Raw genomic sequence first — 13,039 nt, forward strand, 5'->3', positions numbered from 1 at the left:
GAAGCCCGCGTGCCTAAAGCACGTGCTCCGCAACAAGAGAAGCCACCGCAATGAGAAGCCCACGCACCGCAACGAAGAGTAGCCCCTGCTCTCCACAACTAGGGAAAACCCACGCGCAGCAAGGAAGACCCAACGCAGCCGAAAAAAGAAAAGAATGAACACTGGAATTAAGAAGAGAGGAAGTATGCTACAGAAGGAAAAAGGCTTGTGTGGCGAGACGTCTGAGTTATAGTTCCAGCTCCGCCAGTACTAGCTAGCTGCCTGGCCTCAATGGTTTAATGTACGAAATTTGCTGTTTTCAATGACGTTTAAGGTTTAGTCCGGCATGAAAGTCCATCAATTATACCTATATACATCAGAAATCTCAGGCTTTATTGGATAACATGGAATTGTGCCATTCAAGCTTTGGATGGTTATAGACAAGTTATGTAGGTTTTGGTTATTTAACAATTTTATATATTTAATTGATTTTTAACAAAGAGCTCAAATTCATCACCAGACTCAGCTTCCCAAGGCAGCGCCTCCAGGGTTAGAAGCTGTGCCTCTCTGCTCCCACCAGGTGGCGGCAAATGCAGCTCCTGCATGGGCTACAGGAAGAGCCCACACTCTAGGGCTACATGCACAGACGCGTGAACTTTTAGCGCCCCCTCCCGGCCACTGCCACATTTCTTTTTAATTTACAGTGTTGACCTGATTCCTTTTTACTAGAATTTTCACTGTCTATTTTAATAAAATTCTATGAAAATATCCCACATTTGATGTTACACATTCGAATGTCCGTTTCATTCATTCTTTCAACACACATCTGAGTGCATACCATGTGCCAGGAGCTGTGTGAGGTGTGGAGGATATAATGAACACAGAAACGTGTCTGTTTTCGTGGAGCTAACACGTCGGTAATAAAATAATCACAACAGTGACTGTTCTAAGTGTTTTAAAGGAAAGAGCTACAACTCTGTGAGGATATATGGCAAAGAAGCCGGATCTAGACAGTGACCTGGGAGTTTCCCTAGAGCGGTGCATTCTAAGTTGAGATATGCAGGGTCAGTGGGAATTGACTGTGCAAAGAGGAATGGAGGGGGGGAAGGAAGAAGAGCGCAGAGAAGGCAGTGCCAGGGCTGGCACGCAGAGGAGGCCCCTGTGGCTGGGCCCCGTGACAAGGGCCAGCGGTTCCAGATGGGGCTCCAGAGGTCAGGGGGGTGAACAGCTGCAGGGTCACTGGAAGGCATGTTTATGGTCTGGATCTTTCATCCAAGAGGAACAGCCAGCTAGCAGTAAGCAAAAGAGAGAGAGGCTGGGGAAGGGATGATCTGCGCTGCCTCCCGAAGAGGTGACTCTGGCTGCAGCGGGGGAGAACAGAAGAGGGGAAGAGTCAGAGAGCAGCGGATGCAGGAGGCGGGACGAAGGAAGGCGGGAGCTTGGACCAAGGCGCCCGTGATGATGTGAAAGATGCACAGGGGACAATGTCACCAGGGCTTGGTGACCCACTGGATGCTGGGGTGAGGGAAAAGGTCAAGGGGGTCCCAGTGGGTGGGGTGGTGGGAGACTGCCAGGTCTCACGCGTGTTGAGTTGCAGGGGTCTGAGAGGTACTAAGAGGCACTGCTGCCCAGCAGCTGGACCTATGGGGGCCGGAGGATCAGAAGGCTGGGCGTGGCTGAGGGTGCAGAAGCCCAGGGAAGACAGTGCTTTGCGAGTGGGAGGGGAGCAGCAGTGTCAAACTTACGTGCTGCTGAGAGACTGAACAAGACGTGGCCGGGAACGTCTGATGAGTGGTTTTAGTGCAGAGATGAGAGTGGAGGGCAGACTGGAGTGGGTCGAGGAATGAGAGGCAGGGAATGCATACACTGAACATGGCAATTCTTTACCAAAGTTTGCCTGTCAAGGGGGATGAGAAATGGAGCAATAACTGGAAAATGAAAGAGAACTGAGGTCAAGGGAGTTTGTTTCTGTTTCTTTTGTGATGGGAGGTCTTGAGCATGTTTTTTTTTTTTTTTTTTTTTTTTTTTTTTGCTGTACGCGGGCCTCTCACTGTTGTGGCCTCTCCCGTTGCAGAGCACAGGCTCTGGACGTGCAGGCTCAGCGGCCACGGCTCACGGGCCCAGGCGCTCTGCGGCATGTGGGATCCTCCCGGACTAGGGCGCGAACCCGCGTCCCCTGCATCGGCAGGCGGACTCTCAACCACTGCGCCACCAGGGAAGCCCTTGAGCATGTTTAAAAGCCGAGGGAAAGAGCCAGTCAAGATGGCAGAGGTGATGACACAGGTGAGAGAATGGACAGCCAAGAGTGACAGCAAGTGGGAGGGGGTGAGATCCAAAGCACGGGGTGGGGGGGTTGCAGTTGTGGCAGCTGAAGATGGAGGAGATTCCCCTCAGGTGCCTTTAAGAGCCTCTATGAAGTGACAGGACAAGGGGAGGCTGGAGAGCGGAACATCCTATAGACCCTCTGCAAGTTGCAGCTGCCCTACCATTATACTTTGGTCCGTCAGGGTTTCACTAGATGGAAAAAGGGACAACGGAAGCTGGGGGTTTGCAACTGGCAAGGGGACAGGTGTCTGGGGCCATTAGCTCCCTGAGGGCAGGGACCTGTCATATCAATCACTGCCTCACTCTGACTGGAGTATCAGCGCCCAGGTACTTACTATCAAAGTGATCAGCGTAGGAATGCTCACTTGTCTTCATTTCAATTTGCCTCTTTTGGTGCTTCTCTAAAAAACCAAAAAAGAAAGAATACAGAACAGACAGAGCGTAAATTCCTACGTGACTTTTTTTCTCACTTGGAAGAATTCTTTCATTCTTCCGTAAAGTCAGTTTTAAAGTTCTTGCCATAGATCTATCCAGAGACACTGTCATATATCTCAGAAAGCTAAAGGGCATCTTTCAATTTTTAGCTTAATCGTAAGGTGCTTACGTAGCTTCGTCTACTTTGTTTAAAAGTCGCAAAAATGCATACTAAAAATGTTGTATTTTTATCTATGGAAAGTATAAAATTCATATCCTTCAAAAATAACTTACTCACATGAAATAACACAGAAAAAGAAAACAGCATAAGGCTGTCTATACTCGAGGCAGGGAGACCAATTAGGAGGCTACTGAAATAATCCAGGCCTGGACCAGGGTGCTGACAGTGGGCCTTGGATACGTTCTGAAGGATGTGTTGACAGACTGAATGTGGGGAGGGAGAGAAACAGGAGTCAAGGAGGACACTAATGCCCAGACAACTTGGGAGAATGGCTTCCAGTAACTGGAGTGGGTAAAAGCACGGGAGGAGCAGGTTTGCGGGAATGTTCTGGACTTGCTGTGCTGGAGATGCCTTAGACATCTAAGCAGAGATATGGGCAGGCAGACATGCATCTGAAGTTCAGAGGAGGGTTAGGACTGTAGATACACATGTGGGGTTCACTCGCATTTAGATGGGTTTTGAGCCTATGGGACTGGCTGAATTCACCTAGGAAGTGAGGGTAGATTAAAAAAAAAAGTTCGAGGTCATGTGTGGCGGTGAAAAACTGGCCTGAAAACTTACCCGCTGGCACACGTGTGGCAAGGAAATGTTAAAGCACCACCGGGAAATTGTGGACAGAGGGCTCCAAGGCTGAGTTGAGCGGGTGAGGGACAAAAACACAGAAGACACTGCAAAGGATTCAGATTTCCCAGGGATGGGGATTAGGGAAATGTCAGCGCTAAGGTTAGAAGGAAAAAACAAAGCAAAAGCATGCAGGCAGATGCAAAACTTGAGGTATCAGATTCAGATATAAAAGAAAGATGTCGGCGAAAGCCTGCAAGTTGGTGAAGGGGTGAAATCGGCCCCAGCGTGGCGGGTCAGGAAGAAGGCGGGGCTGGAAGGCGGGGTAAGGTGACTGGCCGGGCCCCGCCCCCGGGCCATACCCGGGACCGCCCCCTGCCCGAATGCCTCCAGCGGCCAGTCCGCGTGCGGGCGGGTCGCGGGTCCCCGGGCCAGCGTGGGCTTGTGAGTGTGTTGCGTGGGCGCAGTCACAGTGTCTGAACTGGGAAGAAGGACGCCGAGGGCCGCTCTTCACCAGGCTGCGCTTTGCAGGTGGAAGCGGCCTGACGGCCCGCCTACGTTACCAACTCCAGAGCCAAGCAGTGAGGCCCGAGCTGGGCAGGGGCCAAGGCTGAGGAACCGGGCGACACTGGAAGGCTCAGAAAGTTTAGCAGAAGGCTCGGCTGGGGTAGGGCGGAGACTTCCGGCTGTGGGGCGCGGCGGCAGCGGGTCTGTTACCTGCTCCGCGCGGCTGCCGCTGCAGCGCCAACCTGGCGGCCTCCTGGCTCTGACGCGTCGCCCTGGAAACCGGCGCGCGGGGCTTTCTGGGACTGGCCGGCCAGGAGGAGAGGAACGAGAGGCGGGGCCGCGAGGCCTGCGCGCACGCGCACCCCGGACCGCGTCTCTGGCCCAGGCTAGGTGTCCAGGGTCGGGTAGTGAGGCAGCCTCACCTTACTCTTCCGTGAGGGTGAACTTAGCTGCCTGCATAGACTTGCGCAAACAAGCCTCCAGCCGCCCCTCCTCGGCGCCCGGGATCCCGCCTACGCCCTGGCCGCGCTCGGGCCGAGCGAGCTGACCCCGCGGTTCCTTCCCGCGCCCGGTAGCTCTCGCCCGCGCACCGGGTGTTTTGAATCTGAGTCCGATGCACATGTCCGGTTCCCAGCCTGGGAGGGCCGTGGACTAAGCGCAGAGCGCTTCTGTTAACCTTTATAAAGATGGATTTCTTGGTGGTAGAAAATCTGATCACAAAGCAATGCATGTTTGGTGTAGAGAAGTTACCATGTACAGGAAAGTACCAAGAAAAAGTAAAAATCACCTATAAAAATTATAGGTGATTTTGTAAAAAAAAAATTATTTATGGCTGTGTTAAGTCTTCGTTTCTGTGCGAGGGCTTTCTCTAGTTGCGGCTAGCGGGGGCCACTTTTCATCGCGGTGCGCGAGCCTCTCATTACCGCGGCCTCTCTGGTTGCGGAGCACAGGCTCCAGAGGCGCAAGCTCAGCAGTTGTGGCTCACGGGCCCAGCCGCTCCGCGGCATGTGGGATCTTCCCAGACCAGGGCTTGAACCCGTGTCTCTGCATTGGCAGTCAGACTTCCAACCACTGCGCCACCAGGGAAGCCCTATAGGCTATTCTTAGTGATTGCATAGGACTTTTCAGTGATGCGTAGGCATAATTAACGATCAATAACGTTATTTCTTTTTTTCCTCTTCCCTCCTCACCCTCCCATTGTATCAATGCCCTGTTGAATGTCCTTGTAGGTGAATCCTAGGGGCCACCCCGCCTGTTTTCTTAGGATAAATTCCTACATGTGAAGTTGAAGAATCAAAGGATAGATCCCACTTTGAGGCTTTCTGAAGGTATACGAAAGTTTGCCTTCCAGGCAAATGTCTCCAATCCTTAATCCACATTTGCGGATAATCTTATTTCTTTTAAAAATGTATGTCCATGTAGGGGCTTCCCTGGTGGCGCAGTGGTTGAGAGTCCGCCTGCCGATGCAGGGGACACGGGTTTAAGCCCTGGTCCGGGAAGATCCCACATGCCGCGGAGCACCTAAGCCTGTGCGCCACAACTACTGAGCCCATGTGCCACAGCTACACACACCTAGAGCCCATGCTCCACAACAAGAGAAGCCACCGCAATGAGAAGGCCACGCGCTGCAACAGAGTAGCCCCCGCTCGCCACAACTAGAGAAAGCCTGTGTGCAGCAATGAAGACTCAATGCAGCCAAAAATAAATAAATAAAATCAATGAATTTTAAAAATTAAAAAAGAAGTACGCCCATGTTATTGTCAAAAAGTGACACCTTACTTTGAGTTTTTCACAACTTTGATTTCTAGGAAGGATAGGCATTTTTGTCGTACTTTCAGTGATCATTTGTACTTATTTTGTGATTTGCCTTTTGCCCACTTTTTCAGTTGGAGTTCATCTTTGTAAAAATTGATTTGTTAGAACTTTTGACATCCTATAAAACTCGGACTATGGTATATGCTGCAGATGTTTCCTTCAGTTTGTCAATTACTTTTGAATTTTGTTTATAGTATATCTTGTATTTGTGTAGCTCAAATTTATCACGTTTCCCTTTATGGTTTTTTCATTTTGTTTTTATGTAATAGAGGGCAGTGGGCATCTCCAAGCAGACCCTGTTTTTTCTTTTTTAAATTTTATTGCAGTATAGTTGATTTACAATGTTGTGTTAGTTTCTTCTGTACAGCAAAATGACTCAGTTATATATATACACACACACACACACATATATATATTCCTCTACATATTCTTTTCCATTATGGCTTATCAAAGGATATTGAACATAGTTCCCTGTGCTATACAGTAAGACCTTATTGTTTTTCCATTCTGTATATAATAGTTTGCACCTGCTAATCCCAACTCCCATTCCTTCCTTCCCCTACCCCCCTCCCACTTGGCAACCACAAGTCTGTTCTCTATATCTGTGAGTCTGTTTTTGTTTCCTAGGTATGTTGATTTGTATCTTATTTTAGATTCCACATATAAGTGATAGCATATGGTATTGGTCTCCTCTGTCTGACTTACTTCACTTAGTATGGTAATCTCTAGGTCCATCCATGTTGCTGCAAATGACATTTCATTCTTTTTCATGGCTGAGTAATATTCCATTGTGTATATGTACCACATCTTCTTTATCCATTCATCTGTCGATAGACATTTAGGTTGCTTCCATGTCTTGGCTATTGTAAACAGTGCTGCTATGAACGTAGGGGTGTATGTATCTTTTCCAATTATAGTTTTGTCTGGGCATATGCCCAGAAGTGGGATTCAAGCCAACCCCATTTAATTCTGGCTTTTTAGGGGTTGGTGCCAGACAAGGCTTTCCTGTCCCATCACCACCTGCTCCTCCCTATCCTGTTAGAGTGCCCACTCTTTTTTTTTTTTTTTTGTGGTACGCGGGCCTCTCACTGTTGTGGCCTCTCTGTTGCGGAGCACAGGCTCTGGACGCGCAGGCTCAGCGGCCATGGCTCACGGGCCCAGCCGCTCCACGGCATGTGGGATCCTCCCGGACCGGGGCACAAACCCGTGTCCCCTGCATCGGCAGGCACTCTTAATTTTGCTGCGTTATGTGTTTCTACAACCTTGGGTGGTGAGTTATTCATATAAGGTGGGTAGTGGTTTTTGTTGTGGGTGAGCTGGGCACCATCTCCAAGTAGACATACATTAGACAAGTGTTGCCCTAGACTTGTCATTCATGGAAAGATGGCTGGTTCATTGCTGCTGGTGCTCCCAAGACAGTGACAAAAGTGGCTGTTTATTATTATGATTATTTTTAACAAATTTATTATTTATTTTTGGCTGCATTGGGTCTTCGTTGCATGCAGGCTTTCTCTAGTTGCAGCAAGCAGGGCCTACTCTTCGTAGCAGTGTGCGGGCTTCTCATAGCAGTGGCTTCTCTTGTTGCGGAGCACAGGCTCTAGGCGCACGGGCTTCAGTAGTTGTAGCGTGAGGGCTCAGTAGTTGTGGCACATGGGCTTAGTTGCTCCGCGGCATGTGGGATCTTCCCGGACCAGGGCTCGAACCTGTGTCCCCTGCATCGGCAGGCGGATTCTTAACCACTGCGCCACCAGGGAAGTCCAAAAGTGGCTGTTTATTATTAAGAGAACATCCCAACCCTGGTTCTCAGGACTGGAGGAACCTGAAAGATGGAGGCTCCTCAGAACGTCCTTTCCCATCTGAATGGTCTCTCCCTCTCTTTTTTGCTAGCTCTTTCCAGTCTATCACCTTTGTTTCTGCCTTGGAAAGAAGTACTTCTTTCCTGTCTGTGTGTTATGAAAGGGGGAGAGACCCTTACTGTATGAAGCTGAAGAACTGCCTTTTAGTAATTATGGTGGTCACCTCCATCATGCTACATATTAACATAGGCCTTTATAGCTCTGTATGAGTTTCCTAAGGCTGCTGTAACAAATTACCACAGAACTGATGGCTTAAGACAGCAGAAATTTATTCTTTCATGGGTCTGGAGACCGAAGTCCAAAATCAAGGTGTCAGCATGGCCGTGTTCCCTCTGAAGTCTCCTGGGGAGGATCCTTCCTGCCTCTTCCATCTCCTGGTGGCTCCTGGTGTTCCTTGGCTTGTGGCCACATCACTCCAATCTCTGCCTCTGTCTTCACATAGTGTTTTTCTCTGTGTCTCTCTGTGTGTTTTCTCCCCTTCTTATAAGGATATCAGTTATTGGATTTAGGGCCCACCTGAAATCCAGGATGATTTCATTTCAAGATCCTTAATCGATTTCATCTGCAAAGACCCTGTTTCCAAATAAGATCACATTCTGAGGTTTGGGGGGAACAAGAATTTTGGCAGGACAGTATTCTACCCAATACTGCTACTATGGTGGTCACCACTGTTATAATAATAAAAATATAAATAAATAATATAAATAAGGAAAATAAAAAATATAAATAAATAATAAAAATTTAAAAAGAATAAAAATCAGCCTTTATTTCTCATTTTATTTTATCTGTAAAATTATATAAGTAAACCAAACATAGCATCTGGTATCATTTATTATAAGATCCCTCGAGGATCTCTGCAAAGTATGGAGCCAGTACCTCATACTTTTATCACTAAAATTATGTCAAATCATCCTTTCACAATGTATACACATATCAAATCATCACAATGTACACTTTAAATATCTTACAATTTATTTGTGAACTGTACCTCAATAAAGTTTAAAAAAAAAGTAAATTCTGTTAAAAATTAGGTCAGATCTAAAAGTACTGTTATTTGACTTTAACATCAAGGATTAGAGATCTGAAATAATTAGCCTCTTGCATCTTCATTCGATTAGACAACTTCTTTCTTTTTTTTTTTTTTTTTTTGCGGTACACGGGTCTCTCACTGTTGTGGCCTCTCCTGTTGCGGAGCATAGGCTCCGCACGTGCAGGCTCAGCGGCCATGGCTCACGGGCCCAGCCGCTCCGCGGCATGTGGGATCTTCCCGGACCGGGACAAGAACCCGTGTCCTCTGCATTGGCAGGCGGACTCTCAACCACTGCACCACCATGGAAGCCGTGGACAACTTATTTCTGAATTGAATTTTCAAAGTCGGAGATTCATTGAGCTTTCTTTTAAGACTCATTTGGAATGTTTTGTATTCCTTTTAATTATCTTGAAGCTCACTGATGTCGCTGTAACAAAAGATGTGTCAGCTGGAGTTTTCAAATTTCTGATTTGTACATTTTCATGGTCATTATTAAAAGGATAAGCTTCTAAAAGTAATTCATAGTGAAATGAAGGAGCACTGGGAATTTGAGGGTAGGAAATCAGGAGTTTTTCCTGTGTGGTGTGGACATAAATGGGGTTGGGTTCAAATCCTGGATACACCGTTACCTTTCCTATCATCTCCCATTCTTCTTTTTTTTTTTTTTTTTTTTACCATACCTCGAGGCTTGTGGGATCTTAGTTCCCAGGCCAGGGATCGAACCCGGGTCCTTGGCAGTGAAAGTGCCGAATCTTAACCACTGGACTGCCAGGGAATTCCCTCATCTCCCATTCTAAGTCCTCACCGGTGAGGATGGATAGTAATAGGACCCGGTTTTAGGGCTGTTGTGTGGTTTAAGGGAGTGGTTTATGCAAAGCCCTTAGAGCAGTTCTGGCTTGGCAAACACCTCAAAATTGTTAGCTGTTATTTCAAGTAGGAAATTTGTTTCTCCCTAGGGCAGGCAGCTGGAGGGGGTGTCAAGATTGAGGTAGGTTTTGCCCTGTTGTTACCAATATTGGGTCCTCTGGCCTTGTGTGCAGTAAAGCCAATCTACTGACAATCTATTGGGTTGTGGTATGCAGGTGTGAAGGAATGTGCAGGATTTATTGTAGGCACCAAACAAGGAGTGTGGGCAACTGATGGTCAAAAACCCAGAACTTCCTGATGGGTTTCAGGAAAGTGCTTTCAAGGGTAAAGTGAGGGAGGGGGGTGCTGTAGGGTGGGTGATCAGCTTGTGCACAATTATCTGATTGGTTGATGGTGAGGGAACCAGTCATCATGAGGGATGATAATGAGGGAACCAGTTGATGGTGAGGGAACCAGTCATCAGGATGGTGTCATAGGAGTTAACATCATCAATCCTCAGGCTCCAGTTGCTCTGGGGGCTACGTGCTCACCATCATCATGCAGTTAGCTTCTTCCATTTGGTGGAGGCTTTAGTCTCCGTAAAACAGCTCAGGAATGTGCATCAAATACTTTTATCCATGTCCTTCAGGGAGGAACTAAAGGTTCTGTGACTGCCACATGGCTGATTTACTGTTTAAATTGTTACCAGTTCTCCTGGCCCAGCTGATACTTTTGTCACTACATGTTCACATCCTTTCAATCATTAATTCTTGAGCCAGGCTTTTGTGACTCAGGGGAGGCCTGAGATAACTATAGCTTTTCTACAGACAAGAGGCAGGCAGAGGATATGGGAGGAGGGGTCTGTCCAGGGAGGCCCCATAGGGTCTTCCTCAGTTATACTATATGATCAGCAGATGTATATTCTCTAGGGCACATGAGCCACAGTTTATGTCACTAACTTACAAAGGCATTAAGAAATACACAGAACTTATTACTTTCTTAAATAATATTTGCAGCAAAATAGTATGCTCACGTGGTGGGTTTAAGACTAAGGTGTTTGAAAAAATATTTCGTATGACAAAAATAGTATATACTCACTGTAGAAATTTTGGAAAATACAGCAAAGAAGAAAAGCAAAAATGATGGTGGGCTTTAAAATAAAATTTTGGTGGGCTTTAAAATAAAATTTACTGGGACGACGTGAGAGAGTGGCATGGACGTATATACACTACCAAAGGTAAAATAGATAGCTAGTGGGAAGCAGCTGCATGGCATGGGCAGATCAGCTCCGTGCTTTGTGACCACTCAGAGGGGTTGGATAGGGAGGGTGGGAGGGAGAGGCGGGAGGGAGGGGATAGGGGGATATATGTATATATATAGCTGATTCACTTTGTTATAAAGCAGAAATTAACACACCATTGCAAAGCAATTATACTCCAATAAAGATGTTAAAAATAAATAAAATTTATAATGCTTGTTACTTAAATTTGGGGAACCATGAGTCATCTTCACCTAATTTGGGGAGTAAACTTTGCATGCCCTAAGTTAAATTGTTGCGGGGTCATCTCAACCATTCATCCTGATCTAAATGAAGCTGAGCTATATTCTAGGGTCAGGGTGACCTTTTGTGGAGGGCATCTACCTGAGGGGAAGGGGAGCAGGCCTCCAGACCTTCTGGGCTCTGGTGAAGGGGCTGGAGGTCAAAACCCAAAGATCCCTCCCCGGTCCCAGGATCTTACAGCCACGACCTTCATGATCAGTCAGGGACTTAAACTAAGAGAGTGACTCAGCCATCTTAAGAAGACTAAATATACCCTCCTGCCTTTGCCCCTAAAGACCTTGATCTTGACTTTGAAACCCACCAGGAGAGTGGGGTGGCTACCATTTGGGCTTCTTAGTAGATTTTTAATGTCTCTAACGTTTAACACAATTCAAATTATCTATACAAATAAGACACAGAGAGAGAGCCTGTTACAAATAGATCATTCATTTCTTCCCCCCAAAGTCTCTAAAACAGTGCAAGCAATTTGCTTGTAAGCCAGCCCTCCCTGCCGGGTTGGGGATGTCAGCGAAACCTGACACGGTCCTCAGCTTGTCGGCCTCTGTTCTTCAGGAGAAACAGGTGGTAAAGGGGGAAAACTGGGAACAGGCCACTCCTAAAGGAATCTAGTGTATGACAGTTCATTGAATTTTTTTTCAATGCAAAACAATGATTATTTTTACTTTTTAACTCTATCCATAGGAATTGTGTTTGAAGGTTTCATTAAGTTTCCAGGTATTCCTCAGAGTAGACTTGAATGTGGTAAAAGGTGAGTATTCATAAATGATAATGACAATTATTAAGTATTGTTTAATTAGCATGCCGCCTTGTCTGATTAAAATACACGCTTTGTACATTAGGTGCCATTGCCGAGCGGTGTAAGAATAAAAATCATGCAGCCTTTAAAAACACTCTTTAGTAACAGAGCCTTATTGCTGATCCAGATGGCCTATCTTTTGTATTAATGACAAACTTCATTTCTCGAGTAAATGTTCACCCACTCTGCTCCCTTGATTTTTCTTGCTCAGTGAAATTTATCTGAAGCAAAATATAATAAAGCATGACATATGCATCACAGAATTAAAGTGGAGATTAATTAAAGCTGACTCCAGTTGAAGGGCATTGAGTTTTTTTAATCTGCCAGAAAATTTTAAAGTAAGGAAGCCGCTCTTTATTTAGGTAAAGGCTTCTGTGGCTGTTCTGACCCGCGCTGTGTGCCTGCCAAAAACCCTGTAAACAAGTCCCCCTCCGGCAACGAGCTGGTGTTGTTTGGCTTTTCCAGCTCCGGCGAGCGCCTCCCTCCTCTTCTCTCCTCCTCCGCTACCCGGGGCTCCACCTCCCGCTGCCCGAGGCATCTCCCCGCAGGTCTCTGATTGGTGCGGAGCGCAGCCTTGCCTTTTAGGGACTGTTGTCGGGCTTTCAGAGTGATTAGGGAAAGGGTCCAGCGGCTGCTTATATCAACCAATCAACTGTTTTCCTGACAGATCCCCAAATATTCCCTGGCCAATGGCGGGGAGAGCCCGAGGTGCCTGGGCCGCTCGTGGGAGAGGCAGGGCTTCAGTCGAGCTGAGAGGCGTGAGCTCAGACAGGCTTGGGCCCCTGGCCAGTCCCCACCTGGCACTTGTCTGTGTCACTGTCAGGATTTGTCTGACTCCGCGTTCCCTCGCAGGGGTGTGTTGGGGGGAGTCCTCTTTGCAACTCTCAAAATGGTTATCAAAGTGTTTGTTGCCACATCATCTGGGTCCATAGCGGTAGGTGTCTGATGGAATTTGGGGGCTTTCTTCCTGTCCTATTTTCTGAATAACTCAGACTTGGAAGTAGAAGGAGGGGGTATGGCCCAGTGCTGGCTTTACATGTCTTTTTGGGGCGTGTGTAAGTAAGCCTGTGAGCCCTTTGCTTTCTGCCTTGGTTTGAATGGTGTTGAA

The 13,039-nt window shown here is 47.1% G+C and overlaps 2 protein-coding genes across 5 annotated transcripts in view; one reads left to right on the top strand and one right to left on the bottom strand.

Moving 5' to 3' along the window:
* The window catches only part of LCA5L (lebercilin LCA5 like), a 39,728-nt gene extending 35,547 nt beyond the window's left edge, over positions 1-4,181 (bottom strand). Inside the window, exon 1 of the mRNA XM_032630482.1 lies at positions 4,035-4,181. The gene's annotated coding sequence lies outside the window, so the exon portion shown is untranslated. The remainder of the gene's footprint in view (positions 1-4,034) is intronic.
* Positions 4,182-12,635: 8,454 nt separating this feature from the next.
* The window catches only part of LOC116753050 (SH3 domain-binding glutamic acid-rich protein-like), a 63,290-nt gene continuing 62,886 nt past the window's right edge, over positions 12,636-13,039 (top strand). For 2 of the 4 annotated variants that reach the window (XM_032630484.1, XM_032630485.1), the window contains exon 1: positions 12,693-12,865. In XM_032630484.1, the coding sequence (XP_032486375.1) occupies positions 12,821-12,865 (45 nt within the window). In that variant the 5' untranslated portion in view covers positions 12,693-12,820. Of the gene's footprint in view, positions 12,866-13,039 lie in introns of all 4 variants that reach the window. The other 2 variants (XM_032630488.1, XM_032630486.1) reach the window with 2 other exon arrangements.

This window comes from Phocoena sinus, chromosome 4 (genome assembly GCF_008692025.1).
Source record: "Phocoena sinus isolate mPhoSin1 chromosome 4, mPhoSin1.pri, whole genome shotgun sequence".
Classification (NCBI taxonomy): domain Eukaryota; kingdom Metazoa; phylum Chordata; class Mammalia; order Artiodactyla; family Phocoenidae; genus Phocoena; species Phocoena sinus.